General features: G+C 33.9%; 1 protein-coding gene across 4 annotated transcripts in view; it reads left to right on the top strand.

The window, feature by feature from the left end:
• The window catches only part of DPP10 (dipeptidyl peptidase like 10), a 1,231,994-nt gene that overhangs the window by 1,166,575 nt on the left and 45,906 nt on the right, over positions 1–19,513 (top strand). For all 4 annotated transcript variants that reach the window (XM_070241800.1, XM_003363234.5, XM_070241801.1 and 1 more), the window contains 4 exons: positions 11,956–12,047; positions 12,457–12,504; positions 15,740–15,861; positions 17,199–17,246. In XM_070241800.1, the coding sequence (XP_070097901.1) occupies positions 11,956–12,047; positions 12,457–12,504; positions 15,740–15,861; positions 17,199–17,246 (310 nt within the window). The remainder of the gene's footprint in view (positions 1–11,955; positions 12,048–12,456; positions 12,505–15,739; positions 15,862–17,198; positions 17,247–19,513) is intronic.

Below are 19,513 nucleotides of genomic sequence, written 5' to 3'. Positions count from 1 at the left end.
CTATACCATTAAAGTTTTGATTACTTCAGATATTTCTCCCTTGCTTTTCCCAGTACACTCCTTAGGTAGACTTCTATCTTCTTAATTCCTGTTTCTGGAACCATAATATCGTACATCCTACAATGAAGGCTGCGCTTAAGAGAAAGATTTTTGTCAAAAACATGACCATCTTTTTCTCTCAAATATGGCATAAACAGAGTTTTAATCATATTAAGTGGTTGGTGTGTCATCTTCCAAAACTGTTAAATGAAAAATTATGTATGTTGGTGAATCCATTCCCTTTCTCTTCAGCAACACAAAGTTCTGCTCCTGAGAGCTGATGATTTCACTCCAAACAATTTTGAATGTCATTATTCATTACAAATACTGTAAAAAATAGCGTGCCCGCAATTCACAATTGTACCACCTCGTCAACCCAATAAAATTTTTTCATTACATTTCACTGCTGTATCTGATTAGGACATTGTTTGAAAACAGTTAGTTCACCCTGTGTGATGAATCGACAGTAAATTAAAGCATGATACTTTTAAGTGCTACTATATTTCCCTTATTTAGAAGCTATACACTTAGAATTTAAATAAGAAATTTGAATGAACAGCGTGTAATCAGGTAAAAAGCATGTGTATCTTTAAACTTTTACTGATACCAATACATTCCCACTTTGTAAATAGAAATATAAAATTAATATTTAACTTTCTTGAGTAAAATACAATCTTCACCAAGTCAAGGAGAGATGTGTGATGTCTAATTCCCAAATAAAAGTGTTCTATCTGCATCCTAGATTTTCAGCCCTCCTTTGAGAATGAATGAAATCACTAGTTTTATTGCTGTTCATTCTAAAATTAAAAGTGAAATATGATCTCAATTTAAAGTATATTGCCATGTTGTCCTTGTGAAAAGTCCAGTTTGGTTTCATATTTGTAGTCAGTGTTCCTGGTCTACCAAGCTAATATAATAGCAACCATGGTTTCGCAGAAAGAAAGAATTATTACTGTGAAGTAAAAATGATTATTATTTCCTACTCTTTCAAATTACCTTGCCTGTGATTGTGTTCCTGCTGAAGGTGGATGGAAAACCAATTGAGGTACACACACCCCCTCATGAAACCTAGTCAGGTCCTTTGATATTTATTTTGAACTTACTATGTAGTCATCTACTGTATTCTAGTTGACGTTGGGATTATTTACCTAGAGTCCAGATCAAACAATATACTCACTGCTATGATATTATCTGATATGTATTATTAGAAAATAGCTTAAGAATCTTATAACTATAACTATATAACGATAAAAGGTAGTCTATGCTGTTATATGTGAAAGGGGGTTCGACTTATTCCCCAGCCCAGATTTGCACTGGTAGATAGAAAGCAGGCAGGGAAATTATAGAAGTTTGAAGTAAAGTCCAAAGGTTGTGAGGTTGTTTTTATGGCTTCCAACAAGAGATCTTTTGCTTCTACACTTAGAAACCATAATATTTTGATCCCAGATTCATCATTGAAGTGAATAACGTGCAATTTTTATTTCTATGTACACTGTGTTCAAACATTTTTCAAAGCGTTGGATTTTCACTCATGATAACTTTTAATGTGGCCACTCTTCTGTCCTTAAAACATTCACACACATACACAAAACAAAATTCTTTGAAAAACAGAGAAAATATAATCAACGTAGAAATCTGTGAACAGAAAGCATCTCCAGATATGTACAAATATTGAGTAAAGTTTCTTTATTTTTTAATGTTTTGAGATTTTGTTCATCTTGAAATTAGGCACCAAAAAAATGCACTAAAACCTTGAAATCTTAATATCTTGTCTTTGGCTAATTAAAGCAGAAGCTGGAAATGAATAAGGTGTACCATGCACTGGCCTGTGGGAATTTGGCAATAAAGTATGGGACTTCAGAAGACTGTGTCAGCCTTCAGGCTGTGCCTGCCTCAAATCTCAAAAATTCAGTGTTGTCTTTGCATGTATACTTTTACTCAGCAAATACTTGTAAAGTGCTATAATGCATCAGACAGTATACAATGAAGTTAAAATAAAGAAGTCGTGTGCTCGCTATTGACTTTAAACAGCTAGAAGTCTAGAGAACTCACTTTAAGAATAAAGAATAGACTATCGAGGGAGCTGTCGAAATGCAGATGTGTACTAATAAGACATTGAGGATTTTTTGAAGGAAGATTCTGATATCATATATATACAGTGGAGTATAGAATGACCTTTTGGTTTTTGCTTCCACTAGCATGAGAAAGTGGATATTTTAATAAAACTCTCCTACATCAAAACCCCTAAATTCTAGATATATTTTATTTATTTTTTGAGGAAGATGAGCACTGAGCTAACATCTGCTGGCAATCCTCATCTTTTTTTTTGCTGAGGAAGACTGGCCCTGAGCTAACATCCGTGCCCATCTTCCTGTACTTTACATGTGTGACGCCTGCCACAGCATGGCTTGCCAAGAGGTGCCGTGTCCTCAGCTGGATCCACACTGGCTAACCTAGGGCTGCCAAAGTGGAATGTGCAGACTTAACTGCTGTGCCACTGGGCCAGCCCCTAAATTCTGGATATATTTATACCAAAAACGCATTTGAAGTGTTAGTCAGCTAATGGCTTATATTCTCTGAAAACAATACAATTGAATTAGAAATGAGTAACAGCAATTATAACTCAAAAAGCCATACAATTGGAAATAAAATATAATTTCTACATTATTCATGGGTTCAATAAGAAATATATGTATATGAACATCTAATGTTAAGAGTTAAAAAATAACATAATAAATTCCAATGTAGAAATAGGACATGAGAAACGCAATAGTAGAATTTAATGAACTAGAAAGCAAAAATAGAATAAGGAGATTTAGCAAAATAAATAATTGGTTCTTTGGAAAAAATAATTAAATCTGTACTGTCTATAAACGTTAATTTAAAAAGTAGGAAGGCTCCAAAGTGTAAGTAATGGGAAGGAGGCGTAATTGCAGATTTAAAAAGTATTTTAAAATATCGTGAATAACTGATGTCAACAAATTTGAAAACTTGAGTGAAATGGATAAATTCTGAAAAAAAAAGCCCAAATCTTATTTAAGAATCAGAAAATCTGAATTGCCCGTAATATTAAGGAAAAAGAATCCGTGCTTTAAAATTTCTTTGCATCAGGCACAAGTGGTTTTTAAAGGTGAGCTCTACCAAATATTCAAGAAGTACACATGATTTCATGGAAACACATTGAGAAAAGAGAAAAAGACAGAATGTTTTCTAATACATTTTATAATACAGCTATCATCTTGTAACCAAAACCAAATAAAGACTTTATGAGAAATGACCGTTACGGTTTAGTTATAAACTCCTAAACCAAATATTGGCAAATCGAATTTTTCACCCGATTAAAAAACTTACTAAATAATTTTTCACACAGTAATGGTAAATTTTCTTACAATTTAAATATCTGTAGTCACCACCTTTTCATCTACATGAACACAATTATAATCATCTTAAACGATGCAGAAACAAGACCCAATAAATTCAACAAAATCCGTATTCCAAAACCTTAGAAATTTAGGAATAAAGGGAACCTCTTTAAGCTAATAAAGGCATTCACCAAAAGTTTAGGAAATATAGCATAATCTATAATGGGATGTTAGTTACATTCCTTTTAAAAATTGGCACTGAGACAAGGAATGAAAATCAAGTAGCTTGAATATGCACAAAACCAGACAAGACAGTTTTAAAAAATGACCACCTAAGAAAGAGAGAACAATAACTTGATAGGGAGAGGTATGTCTTGGAATATTGCTGGTAAAAGGAAAGGTGGAAACTAGCGATAGAAATTAAGAACTCTACAGAAACAAAAAGCTTATTAGCTATCAGAATACACGGATCCGCTCTCAATGGTGCCACCTTAGGGTGCTTCCTTGGGTACTAAATAGTTCTTAGGGAACTAGTACTAGTGCTCCTTAGGGACACTGCTCCTTAGGGGACTAGTAATAGAAATCTAGTGAGTTACCTAATCTCTCACCACTCTTATGCATCTATATCCTGGCCAATCCCAGATATTTATAAAGAACAAAATTTGGCTGGCAATAGACATACAAAATTACTGTATGAGGAAAACAGAAAGTATAATAAAAATTTCTGGGCCAGCCCTGGTGGCCTAGTGGTTAAGTTTGGCACACTCCACTTCAGCAGCCTAGGCTCAGTTCCTAGGTGCAGACCTGCACCACTTGTCAGTGTTCACGCTGTGGTGACAGCTGACATACAAAAAGAGGAAGATTGGCAACAGATTTTAGCTCAGGATGAATCTTCCTCAGCATAAAAAAATATATATACATAAATTAATTATTCATAGTAAAGACATATCAAAATTATATGTAATAAACATATATAATATATAAATATATTAATTAATAATATATATTAAATATATATTTAATAAATATATTTTAAACATGTATTTTAAATAAATAACCACATGTGTGCGTGTGAGTGTGTGAGTGCTTCTGCAACCTCAGCCTAGGTCACATTGGCCCTCAAAGTGTGCCGTTGAAGCAGAAACACTGCTTCCGGAAACTTTGAGTTGGCCTGTCCCAGGCTGTCTTTTCTCTGGCTGTTTCTATCTGACTGTCTTTAGCTTTTTCTTTTCTGATTGTCTCAGCCCCTCTGGTTGTTTCTGGCAGCCTCTGGCTGTCTCTTTCCGAGTGTCTCTCTCCCTCTGTCTCTTTTCTGCCAGTTTTTTTTTTTTTTAAAGATTTTATTTTTTTTTCCTTTTTCTCCCCAAAGCCCCCCAGTACATAGTTGTATATTCTTCGTTGTGGGTCCTTCTAGTTGTGGCATGTGGGATGCTGCCTCAGCGTGGCTTGATGAGTAGTGCCATGTCCGCGCCCAGGATTCGAACCAATGAAACACTGGGCTGCCTGCAGCGGAGTGCGTGAACTTAACCACTCGGCCACGGGGCCAGCCCCTGCCTGTTTTTATCCAACTATTTCCTCCTGTCTCCTTTCTTACTGTCCCTGATCCTCCAGCAGTCTTCTGACTCCGGGTTCATTGGAAACATGATGAAGATACTCCTCCCCCCAAAATAACCATGCTGCAGAGGAATACTGTAAAAACAATGCTCCAAAAAGAATTAAATATTATTAAATAAGCATTTGTAGATATAAAATTATCAAATAAGAAATTCAAAACTTAGAAAAGGCCTTATAAAGTAGAAAGAAAAGTTTTAAACCAAAAAGTGACAGATTTCAGGAAGGAAATTGAAAAAATAACACAAAATAATACCAGAAATAAACTAATCGAAACATGACCAAGGGTAAAGAGATATGGCTGAAAATATGCTAATGGGTATCAAGAAGAAAAATGAAAACAGTCAATGGAAAGAAGTAAAATAAAGAAGTAGAATGGATCAGAGTTAACAGTTAAGAAAGACCAGGAAATAAGGATCACCTGATATTTAATTGAAGGTCTTAGAAAAAGCAAAACAACGGAAGAGAAACGACATTTAAAGCCATAATCCAAGAACAAACCAGAAAAACAAAAATGTTCTAGAAACAAAAGATACCTTTGGGTGATGGTAAGAACATAATTAAAGTTATTAATCTAAAGATAGCATGTAAAACAAAATAAAAACCTAGCACCAGATTTCAAAACACTACAAAAAATTATTAAAAACTACCTACAAAAAAACCTCATTAACCATAATATCCATAAGAAATACGTAAAATATGATAGAGTTTTTTAAAAAGTATCAGTCATGCCAATAAATGTAAACTGTCTTAACTTATGTACTAAAATTTAAAAAAGGAGTTTTCAGATTGGCTCTTGAAACAGACCTGATTCAAGCTTTTATGTGAAATACACATCTAAAATAAGTTGATTCCTCTCTGAATACCAGACAAGAAGAGTTTTCATGCCCCAAAGCATTAAGAAGACTAAGAGAAGATCCTTCATAATGCTCAAGGTCACAAATCACGAGGAAGATATAAAATTTAAAAATGTCTATATCCATGCCCCAAAGAGTGCAGTAGGCACCTTCATAAAGCAGAAATGCACAGAAGCTACTTATATGTAGTAACCTTATTGTACTATTCTCCATCCAAACTAAATCAAATCGACAGAAAATTAAGTAAGGCGATAGATAGATGGATAGATAGATAAATTGTATGTATGTGTGTGTATATATATATATATATAAGTTTGAACACACTCAAATAAGAGATAATATGAATATGCAATACTGACAAAAGGTGAACGTACATTAGGTCATTAAAAAGCTCAATAAGGTCTACAAATTAGAAATTATATAAAACTATGTTATAAGCACAATGTAATAAGCCTAGAAGTCAATAATACATTTTAATGGGTTTTTCAACTAGAAATTTTTAAAAAGTAAATCCAGTTAAACAATTCTTTGGAGAATTCAAATCAAAATTGCAAAATTTATAAAATAATAATTATAATAATAAGAAGAATTACAACAGTTTACATCAGAATCAGTTGTTAGAATAAAAGCCATAGCTCTACCAACTTACAAAAATGAAAATGGAGGAATGAAATGAGTTGAATTCTCAATTCATGTAGAAAATTATCAGCAAAATGCAACGTAAACCAGAAAGATGGAAATAACTAAATTTGAAGCAAAATGAAGTAGGTTATAAGCAGAAAAATGTAGAAGTAATAAATAAAAAAAGTAATGCTTACCCTTTGAAAACACACAGACTCACACACAAATACACACACACCACACACACAAACATGACAAAGAACAAGCTCATTCAATCAAAGAGAAAGAGGGAAAAAGCAAACTTATACAAAATTAGAAATGGCTAGTGGGAAATAAAAGACATTTTAATAAATCATGAGAGTGTTTTGCAGAACTCTATGCCAATTAATTTGAAAATTTAGATGAAATGAACAATTTCATGAGGAAATACACTTAGCCAAAACTGTCCGAGGAGAGATAGAGAGCTTAACTAACTAATGACATAGAAGAAATAGAATGTTATCAAAGAACTGCACCACAGATGAGCACCAAGTTCACGTAATTTCATAGGAGAATCTTACCAGACTTTCAGAGGTAATGCCAATGCAATTTAAATTGTTCTACCGAATGGGTTTTGTTTACAGTTGCTGTAAAAGCCTTTTATAAAATTTAATGCCAACTCCTGGTTTAAAGAAATATATGGAATTGCTGGATAATTTCTTAACATGATAAAACATACACACCTTAGCCCAAAAGCCAATCTAGTGGCACTTCCATTAAGGTCAGGAACAAGGAAGGATGCACGCTATCTCCATCACTGCGTATTATTGCTTTGCAGGTATTATTTAATGTTAACCAGAAAAGAATAAACAACCAGCCATAACATTTGGAAAAGTACTCAGTGAGACAGCAGGATAGATATTTAGCTTGCAGAAATCATTAACATTTTCATATATGCAAACATTAACCATTTAGAAGGTATAACGGAAGAAAAAACCCCATAAGACAATAACAACAAAATATAAAATCCTTGGTAATTTGTATGAAAATTGAATATATATGAAATGAAATCTACAAAACCTATATGAAGACAATGTTAAAACATTCCTGAAAGACATGAAGAAGACTTGAACACATGGAATGATTGAAGATCATAAAGAGGTCAGTATTAATTACAAACTTAGTATTGTCCCAATAAGAAATTCAAGTTTTTATTTACTTGAACTAGATATGCTTATTTTTAAAGTTCTTTTGGAAAATAAACATGTAGTAATATCTAGGGAAATCCTGAAAAAAGAACAATGAGCTGGGATGAGTGCTAAATAATATAAATGTTAAAAAAATCTATAACTAAAAATGTGTGATATTGGGACATGAATTAACAAATACTAATGGAACAGCATAGACAATACAGGAATAGACGCAGGTGCATGTGGAAATTTAATATATAATAAAGATGACATTTCAAACAACTGTAAAAAATGGAAATTTTTTATAAAATAATTTTGGGAAAACTGAATAACCATTAGGAAAAAGATAAAAGTAATTCCTTATTACCACTGTAACCTTAAAATGATCAGAGCTCTAACTTTAAAAAATAAAATCTTACATATACTAGGACAAAGCATCGCCAAATTCTTTGTAACCTTAGTTTGAGGAAACCCTTTAAACTATGCATCAATACCCAGAAACGATATAAATATATGTTGGCAAGTTGATTATATAAAGATTAGAAAAAAATTGGGGGGAGCATAGTACCACAACCAATGTCAATATGAAAGGACAAACTAGGAGAACATATTTGCAGCTTATATCACACATAAATGGATATAAAAACATAACGTTTAAAAATAAAAGAATACAAAAATATCTGATAGAGAAAAACATTAACAGAGAGTCTAATAAAACAATTATGCAAATGGCATAATATATATATATATAAATATAAAGACACTCAGCTTTTCTTGTAAGAGAAATGCAAAATGACATTACACAATACACATGTCACAAATTGAGTTTCACAGGAAGCCAACTATGAAATGATTAAGCTGCAGGACAACTATTCCAGAGGAGATCAACAACTTTGGAAAGGAGGGGAAGGAAGGAAGATGGGGCAGAAGAATTTGAGCTGCAATGCCATCTGACCCCACAGAGAGTTCTGGACTGGGATGGCCCTTCAGAGAAGTCCCAAGTTAGTGCAAGAGGCCTGGGCTTCTATACTACAATATTGACAATCCTTGGATGGGGGTTACCTCTGAAAAGAGATATGATTTTGGGTGAGGACATTTTCTTCAGTCCAGGCAATCCCCAAAGAAGACTGACAGCTGAGGGCCTTCCAGCTGCCCTTCTAGCCGCTGGTGAAGTAGGTCCTTCCTTCCAGAAGGGAGTTCTGGTTGGCATATCACAGTGTCTACCTAAGCATCATTTCTCACCTACCAGACTGGCAAAAATTCAAACACTGGACAACATATTCTGTAATATGTCCATGGGAAAATGGACACCCTATACATTGCTGGTAGATGTGCAAAACAACACTCTCCTTATGGAGGAATATATCCTGAAGATATTTCCCTACACGTTAAACAACAAACATATACACAGGGTTAATCGCTGCAGCATTATTTGAGAAGTGCATCATTGGAGGCTCCTTGAATGAATTATGGGGGAAATATGTAATAATAAAAAAGATGGAAGAAGATCTATAACAATGGATATAAAGCATGTCTCACACACCCTCTAATTTATATATATAAAATATTAATATTTTTAGTTATAAAAATTTCCCCCTAGAAAAGAAGAAAAAATAAGAACCTAATGAAAAAATTTTTCTAGATGTGGTGAGTGAAAATGGGATGAGACCAAGACTTTTCTTAGTGTATACATTCATATATATAGAATATTTTTGAGCCATGTACATATTTTTAAAAGATTCAAAAAAAGAATGAGGACATCGAAGGCTAGATTGAAATATTGAGAGGCAAATGCACCTAAAAGTAAATCAAACTGATACAAATTTTAATTCAAGATATTTCAAAGAGCATACACATTTATACATACACATGCACACACACATCAAGAACATATAGAAATCTATCTATCTATCTATCTATCTATCTCCTCTGAAAAGGGCCAGAACTAATAACATTAGAGTAGCAATGAGCACATCTAACCTCAGATACTGATATCCAAACACCATAATCCAGTAGAAAAACGTCCTTAAAGAAATGATTGATTACAGATATGGGACAGAGGAAGTAAAATGACCTTAAAACATCTTATTGTGCAGAAAAGAAGGAAGCACTCAAAGACTAATGTAATCACATCCAAAGAATAGAGAGGTTGGCTTGAAGGGGTTCTCACTAACCAAAATCTGACAATTTCAGCATCATAAAGAATAACAACGAATGGAATGTAACATATTGGATTAAAAATGTTTAAGTCTACTGTAATACAAGGAGGAGGCGGAGAAAGAGTGAACACGTGAGGGGAAAAATTAGGAGAAGTTCTTTTTACAGAAGAATTCCACCTAATAAATATAGAAGGGATGTAACAATTAGAAAATCACTTTGAAATGATAATTTATTCAGGAAAAGGTCATGAATGGATGCCAAAACTACTGAGTGAAAAGTTCTTGGAGAAAAAGTTATTCACATATTGTGCAAGTCTCATCCCACTTTTGATTACAAGGCATAACGCACTTTTACAATCAGCATATCTCACAGTTACCATGTAAACAGCACTGTCATGCGTGGGAAGATGTGAAATGATGTGCTTCTTATATGAAGCAAAGGAGGTATCCAATATCACCTCCATGATATTCTTCCCCAAAAGGTTAGCCTAAATTAAATCATAAGATAGCAATCAGATAAATCCAAAATGCTTGACATTCTATAAGAACACTGGACCAAGAGTTTTCAAAATGGTTAATATCACAGAAATCAAAAAAGATAGGATAGGGCCAGTCCTGGTGGCCTAGTGGTTAGGTTCAGCCAGTGTGCTCCACTTTAGTGACCTGGGCCCAGTTCCTGGGAGTGGACCTACACCACTCTGTTAGGGGCCATGCTGTGCTGGTGGCCAACATACTAAAAAGTAGAGGAAGATTGACACTGACGTTAGTTCAAGGCGAATCTTCCTCAACTAAAAAGAAAAGATAGGATAACTGTTTCACTTTAAAAGAGACTAAAGACATGACAACCCAATGCAATATGTAAACCTGATTGGGTTCTGTATTTTAAAAATGTATAGGAACTATGTAATACATATATATATATTTATATAGAGAGAGAAAGTTACTTGGGGCAGTTGTGGAAATTAGAGTATAGGCTATATATTTAGATGATATTAATGTTAATATTCATAGGTGTGGTGTGCTATTTGCTCATATGAGAAAGTATTGTTAATCTCGAGAGAGGTATATTGAGGAATTCAGGGCTGAAACAGCCTGATGTTTGTAACTTACTTGCAAATGATTCATCAAACAAAAAATTGGCAAGGGCAAATATTCAAAAGTGGACATTTGAAATGTTGAATTCAGGTAAAGATTGTATGGGCATTCATTGTACTATTCATTCAACCTTTTTGTAGTTTGGACATTTTCTCAATAAAAAGAAAATGAATGAGATACAATTTCATACTTATTAGTTTGACAAAACATTGGGTACTCTGATGATATCAGCTGTTGCTGAGGAAGTGGGGAAGATGTGGAACAAAAGAAACTCTCATATTGCTAATAGACTATAAATTGGGACAACCTAGGAAAGTAATTTATCACTATCTAGTTAAGTAGAATACATGTATATCCTCTGACCAAGCAAACCCACTTCTTGATGTTTTCTCAAAAAGACACTCCCATGTGTATCAGGAGACATTAATAAGGCTGTTCACAGGCAACACGTTTTTAAGAGCAAAAATTTGGAAACAACTCAAATGTCAAAAAAACATAAATTATTCTCCATTCATTTAATAAAATGCCATTTAGCAGTGAAAATAAACTATGGTTATGAGCATCAACATGGATTAATCTCAGAAATAAATTATTGAGAGAAAATAGCAAATCTTATAGTAATACACATACTACAAAGGTTAAAAATATATAACAGTGTTTCTTCAGAATAAAATGTATTCTGAAATGTTTTATTTAAAGCTGCCCAAGCTGCGCAGCTGTCAATTATTCACATGAAAGTTATCAACGTCCTATCTCTGTGCCAAATGCCAAGATGACTTCCTATGTCAAGGAGATGCACAGGTGATGCTCACCTAGAGAGATTTTTCTGAATGATTTTCCTACAGCACAGGAATAAAGACATCATCCTACCTTGATCTATGCTTATGTGAATGTATGTGCATTCTTGAAACTGAAAATGAGAAACCCAATGTCAGCTGAGAATTAAAAAATTAAAAGTGACACTGGCAGTTAGTACTTTGGTGTTGACTGGAGAGATGCTGTTTAAATAAAAAGAAAATCAATATTTTCTATTTCTTTGCAGAGTAAAAGTGAGCAAATTACTGTGCGGCATCTGACATCAGGAAACTGGGAAGTGATAAAGATCTTGGCATACGATGAAGCGACGCAAAAAATGTGAGCGTTTTTTGTTCTCTAGTCAGATTGGAAGTCAGCGTTGTCACTGCAATCTTTTCTGCCAGATTTATGTTTTGCTTACCACAGTCCTAGTCCAAACAACTTGGCCATGTGTAAAGAACAATCTTTTCTTTAAAGACTCTCCCTATATTTCACCCAGAGACACACTTAGACACACTTACAGAGACGCATGCACACACACACAGAGTCAGAAAAATTGAGAGAGATCATGGAAAAATTCTGATGATATTTTAAGAAAAAAATATGTTTCCCAAATGGATCAAAATCTTGTGATTAATTAATAGAGCAGCTCTTGCCTGTTCTTTGACAGTTTGAAATTTAAGTGAAAACTCAGGGTGGCAAAAATTGATCTGTGCCTGATATTTTTGTTGTTTTCTTGCCCGAGCAGTTACTTTCTGAGCACGGAGACTTCTCCCAGAGGGAGGCAGCTGTACAGGTAAGCAATGTGCAAGGATCTCCCTACACAGGTTGATTTCTCAATGACTATCTACGCAGCACAATGTTGGGATGGCAAAGTCTGAAGTTTCATTTTTCACATGGCTAACGGAGAGCCAACTGCGTATGACAAAACCTCACCCTCTTGGTCCAATCCATTGGCTCTGGACCTTTGTGAGCCTGAAGGCTGGAACCAGAGTGAAGACCACCTTTCTGCTCCTCTCTTATTTCTTTTCTTTACTGCTTTTACAGACTCAAAATATCTTTTTTTCTGAAGCTTGCTTCTCTCAACTACCCACATCACAGGTATTTACATACTTTCCCTTGTGGCCTTTTTTTCTGCTAAGCCTCATTTTGAGTTTTCAGTGCATTAATATAGTGCCCATGCAATTTATTCCTGAACAAAACACAGCACTGTGAACACTTAGTAAAAGGGATAAAGCAGAAATTTCTCTTTCTCCCCTTATAGTTGTAAAATCCACTACTATTGTTAAGACAGGAATGCTCATTGCTTACTAAAATAAAGCAATGGATGGGGAATATTTTCATCTGACCAATTTTCCCAGTTGGAAAGTTATATTCACCAAAGGGACTAAGGGCACAACTATTTGGTATTAAAATGTCTCCACTCAGAAAGCTTTCACCAGGACCTCACAAGAATGACTTTTATTTTTGTCTGGCAAGCCACTTACAGATTCTAGACTTTACATACACTTTCTAATTTTTATTTCGCAGATCCATTTTTAAAGCGTCAAAACTGCCATGGCATATTCTCAGTGGAAATTCATGTTTGAAGAACTGTCACCACTGATTCTTACCAAGTACCCTAGACTCTCCTTTGAGAGTGAAAATGCGTGTTTAAAGTACCCTAACTCCCTCTGATTCCACCCACATGCTTATTTATCTATAAATTACTTTCATCTAAAGCAAGCGTCTCCTTTTTATCACCTCTTCCAATACAACATTTTCATGTTCTTTGTTTTTTCTCTTGGAGTCTGGAACTCATGTTCTCAATTCTAATGACTTCCAAAGGAAGGACAGCTGTTTATTTAAAGAGACTGATTCTAAGTTTGGTTCAGAGGTCTTGATTAAATTACTGGTCACTTTTTCCTTTTGATGACCTGACACTTATTTCTCTTGAAACATATACTATGATTGATACTTGCAGTTATCACAAATATTTTAGAGACATAGAAATACTTGATCAATGTTTTATTTCTCTCATGTTGTAAGTCTTAAAGAAGAATGACAGTGTTGGAAGATTAGACTTGGCCCAGTACAGCCAATGGGGCTGCCTCAATCTCTCTTCCCTTTATTAACTAAAATGTGATTTGAATCACAATGACTTCTTAGATTTATTTGTGTGTTTAACTTATCTCTCTAGTGACTGAGGCAGAACAGTCAATATATCTATGACTTGTACGAGTGTAGCAGGCTGTGTTATAAAGAAAATTTAGTACCAATAAATTTCCCCTTAAATAGCTCATCAAATGCCAATTGGCTTGACTGTAAGATAATGTTAGTGTTAAACCCAGAAAACTCAATCATGTCTTGTCCAGGTCATAAAAATAATCGTTAGTTGACTTAATTTACAGGATTAGATACCTCTGCAGAGTCAGAACTGCTACCATATTCAGTGTTACAATTTTGCCTCAAAATTTGCATTTCTTTATTTCAGCAATTTCATAATCTAAATAATGAGGAAATACCAACATAAGTCTGTAGGAAACTTGGATCTGAAAAGTTATATGAAGGAGTAGAGAGACAAAAGTTTTAAGTTCTAGTTTTGTCACCAAAGAGCTGTGTGCAACTGGTACACATTCTTAGTCTTTCTGTGGTGATGGTTGCACGACATTCTGAATGTAATTAATGACATTGAACTATATACTTTAAAAATTATTAAAGTGGCAAATGGTATGTTTTATATATACCACAACTTAAAAAAGAAATTTACACCACAATTTAAAAAAAAAAAAATTGGGTATGATTACCTTGTAAGTTTCCACAAGGGTAAAACTGACTGAAGTGTTTAAGTGCCAAGTATATATTAATTGCCTTGACTAGTAAAGGGAAATTTTGGATTTATATCAGCTCAAAATGTTTCAGATGTGAAATTGTGATGTTGTGAACTCTACTTCACATTTCTTCTCAATTGCTTCTGATGCCCACACCAACACCCCTGTTCCCATCCCCATGCCTGTAGCATCTTGCCCATCAAAATCAGCATGAGTGTGATCCATTTACAAATGTGTAGCCAAAATCATGTGTGGTTCCAAAATTAAATTGAGACTGTTTAGTCCAATCAGGTTTTATAAAATGTATCATCAACAGTGTTTTTATCTATCAGCATAATTTATGATTCATCTTTATTTATAAAATAAATGATTCTATATATGAAATTTAACCTTGGGTAAATATCTCAACACTTCTGACCTTAAGCACCGTTATTTGTAAAATAAAGAGATAATTGCTTTTCTTTTTACCTATGTTCTCAATATCTCAAAGTATAGATGATCATTAACATTATATATATTATCATACAAAAATGACTTTTCTTGGAGCTGGCCCTATGGGCTAGTGGTTGAGTTCAGCATGTTCAGCCCCAGTGGCCCAAGCTCAGTTCCTGCATGCAGACCTACACCACTCATCAGTGGCCACACTGTGGTGGCGACCCATCTACAACATAGAGGAAAATTGGCACAGATGTTAGCTCGGGGTGAATCTTCCTCAGCAAATAATGATAATAATAATAATTTTTCTTTACCAAAAATTTCAGTGCAGATATTTAGTGAGAAAAATTTGGCCCTGATGCTAAATTGTAATGTTTAGAATGTTGAATTTAAGAAATCATGAGCTTGATTTTTTTATGTGACTTGTGAAAATATTTACTAGTTCTTTCTACTAATATTTTCTGAGGGTGACTTTATGATAGTCTCTGTGGGCAATTCCTTTTAAGACGTTACAAGGACTTTGTATATCTATAAAGAAAATACAGATAAGAATAAGTTATGTTGAGTCTCATGGAAATTGATTTCTTTACTTTTAAGCATACATATGTACATATTACATACATACAGGTGTACATTTTATTACAGAGAAGAAAAATGTGTATGTCTTAACTTTAGTAATGTAAACAATGCTGTAGCTCCTCTGTTTATGTTAATATTTCAGTATAGATGCCACACTTTCAAGTATCTGGAATGGTAACATTTCTAATTTACTTTTTCTTTCCCCAGTGCTTCTACTGAAGGATTATTGAATCGTCAATGCATTTCATGTAATTTTATGAAAGAACAATGTACATATTTTGGTGCCAGTTTTAGTCCCATGAATCAACATTTCATATTATTCTGTAAAGGTAATAAATGCTTTCTGATAAAACTTATCATATTCATTTTATTTGATCAGTATCTATTGCTATCATTAGTAACTATAACTCTCTAGTATATTAATTGATATTCTTAGTTTATGTCTTTGTTAAAAAGTTATAAATTATAGATTTACTGAGATACAAATTTTATTTATATACTTAATTTAGAAATATAAATTGGAAGTTGCCGTGCACAATTAATAAGGGCTGTTTGAACATGAACCTTTTAAAAAAGTGAAGAAACATATTTACATCAGCAAAGTCAGTTTACAATGATAAACTAATTTACCTAGTCTTTAGGAAGAGCTATAATCCTTTTATTAAAATAATGGCTTGGTTGTTGAGAGATTTACGACCTATAGAAATTTAATCCCTGGATCTAGTTGCCTTCAATTCTGAGAAATCGTATTCACGTCAATTATTTTTTCTACCTGGTACCAATAGGCTGTAGTCTTACACAGCTGTATGGTATCTCTAGGTTATATTGATAGGAATCATCGTCCTTTAGTAGGATACTGTAATCCCCAGAGATGAAATGGGATTCATGTGCCCTCTTATAAGGAGTGCTACTGCTTCAGCTATGATCTTAAACGGGCTTGTTTTAAGGCAGCAGGATGAATAGACCAACACTCGCTCTTTTTCAGCTTTTTTTCTCTTGATATCTGAAATGAAGTAATCATAAAAGAGAAGTTTGTCTGATGACACCAGTGAAAACCCATTAGAAATCTAGATAGAATTATTTAGAGAAGTGAAGTTTCAAGAAAACATCTTTGGTTACGTCTGAATTAGCCAGTATAATTAAAATAATTGGAGATGCTAGTTAATATATATTTTTTAAATTAATATATTTTTAACAAAAATTTCTTATTTATCTTGTGGATGAAATATTTCTAATATGCACGCATTCTTTATTTCTTGACTGACAGGTAAATAGAATTTGATCTTGGATGAGCAGACGCGAGGTCACGTGGTAGTGAATCAGTTTACTGAATATCAGTGACTATTCTATAAAAGACTAGAGATAGAGGAAGGCACATGCGATTGACTAAAACTATAGAAACAGAGAAGTATAGGACACTTTGAGAAGAGGGGATCTTAACAATATCTCTGTGAATAGTTTATTCCCCATATGTTCTTACTTTTCTGAAGAAGATGTGCATGAAAAGAATGATATCTAGTTATCTGGTTTCTGTTTCATTATGTTTTACCCCTAAAATACTCCCATTCAGAAAAGTGAAACAAAACAAAACTTTGTCATGTAGCCTTTCCAGTAATTATTACTTAGATGTATTTAAAATGTTTGAATATATATTTTTAAAATCCAGGTCCAGGGGTCCCTATGGTCAGCCTACATAGCACGGACAATCCAGCAAGTAAGTACACAAATAAGACAACACAGAATAGTCGTGGTTGGCATTGGTCTTAGGTATTATGTTATTGATTCTGAGTGTTGTACTCTATAGGATCTTCTTAAAAGGAGTCCCCCCTGGGGCCGGCTCCGTGGCCGAGTGGTTAAGTTCGCGCACTCCGCTGCGCTGGCCTAGGGTTCAGATCCTGGGCGCGGACATGGCACCGCTCGTCAGGCCATGTTGAGGCGGCGTCCGACATCCTACAACTAGAAGGACCTGCAACTAAGATATACAACTATGTACAGGGGAGTTTGGGGAGATAAAGCAGAAAAAAAAAAAAAAAAAAAAAGATTGGCAACAGTTGTTAGCCCAGGTACCAATCTTAAAAAAAAATAAAAAGGAGTCCCCAGCATGGGCAAAACTGTGTAGGCACCATCAACTTGACCTTGTATATGTAAAAGAAACAGTTAAACAAGCGTTTTGAACCATGTTACAACTGGCGTTGAATTGTATATGCCTGAAATAAGGTGTCTATGGTATCTACATTGAATGAGGAGTGATTGATGAGGCTCATCTAAGTACATTTCAGCCTATTGGCCCCTTCATGCTCTGGTTCATTCTTTTCTGGGCCTGATATAGATTATTCCTCCAGAGCAACAGATTTTGTGGATTTGCAGGAAAATTATGAAAAGTATGTTTATTTGTATATTTTCTATCCTGTTTGTTCCAGATATCCAGGGCTTTCTAGTTTTATATATTTCCTTATTCTTTTATATATTTATTCAACTGTCCATCACCATTAAGTGAGCACTTAATTTATCAAACAATATGGCAGAGGCTGGGTGTATATTTCTAGCAAGATATGATCAGCGTGTTTAAGAATGTATAAAAAAGTGCATAAGTAAACACATGGTTGAGCTAATCTTAAAAATAAATAATCATATTGTTTTCTGCCTTCCCTTCTTCTGTCTTTCTTTTCCTTCTTTCAATTTTAAAAACTTATTTAGTCAGTACTCTTACGCTTTAATGATTTTCCATAGGCTACTATAATCTAATGAAACATTTATTAACTCGTTTAATCCTCAGAACACCCTCGGAGAGAGTTAATTTTATTAGCCTCTTTTACAGATGAGGAAACTGAGTCACAGAGAGGTTAAATAATGTGGGTAGAGTCATACTAATAGGTGGCAGAGCCAGGAATTGAATGAAAGAATCTGACTCCAGAATAGAGCTTTTAATCACTACCATATGATGGCACCTTATTCTATTGTGTTTTTGACTCTCACATTACATAGCTATATTTAGGTAGGAGTCTTATTAGATGCCTTGACTTAAAGGAGATGCAGGCATAAAAGTGCAATGTTGAGTGACAAATGTCACTTTTAGAGAAAAGAGAAAAACCTTTTATACTCTTCAAACACCACTGAGATTAAAAATCAAAATATGTTTACAGAAGTCAATTCTTCAAAAATGTTTAAGCTATATTTCTAAGTGATTAAGGAATCCAGATGTTTTCTGTCACTTGAATAAAACTATTTGAAATTACATATAAAAATTCAAGAAAACTATGCACAAACATTAAAATTCTTACATTTACCTGGATGCCTCCAGGTGTTTTTTTGTTGTTGTTCTTTCTCCTGTAGTATTTTCCTAATGCTCTACAATGAACATATATTACTTTTATAATGAAAAAGAACTCCTTCATTAAAATGCTCAGTGACTTGAGACAAGGTATAAATAGGTAAAATTTTACTTAGTTAATGTTTCAAAAGTCCTCTGTCATATTATTTTCATTCCTTTTCCTCTTTTTATCTTTTACTTTTTCCTTAATTTTGCATATATGATTGTTTCTTTCCTTTTTCTTTAATTATTTATTCCTTCCTTACTCCTTTCTCTTCAATCTCTCTTTCTCCTCATCTCTATACTTCTACTTTCTTCCCTCTCCCTTTCTTTCTCCTTCCTAATTTTCTGTTCTCATTTTCTTCTCTTTTATTCTGCAGTTCCACACTTAAAATCATGGTTTAACACCTCCTTCTCATCACAATGTTTCACAAAAAATTGTATATTAAACTTTTTTCTGAATTTATCTTTAAAAAATGCTATCTGCTCTTAATATTTTGAAAACGGCTTCAGTATCTTTTATATTTCTTTTTCCTAAATAGAATTTATTTTCCCATAACAATGTGTTGATTTTTGTTTCCACGAGTAAATGAGCGACCTTTGATTTAGAAGTCAAAATTCCTCATCTGCCCCTGTACTCATGTAATCAGTTTACATGTAATTAGGTTTAT

This window comes from Equus caballus, chromosome 18 (genome assembly GCF_041296265.1).
Source record: "Equus caballus isolate H_3958 breed thoroughbred chromosome 18, TB-T2T, whole genome shotgun sequence".
NCBI classification, from domain to species: Eukaryota; Metazoa; Chordata; class Mammalia; order Perissodactyla; family Equidae; genus Equus; species Equus caballus.
This window is presented reverse-complemented; position numbering and strand designations above follow the sequence as displayed.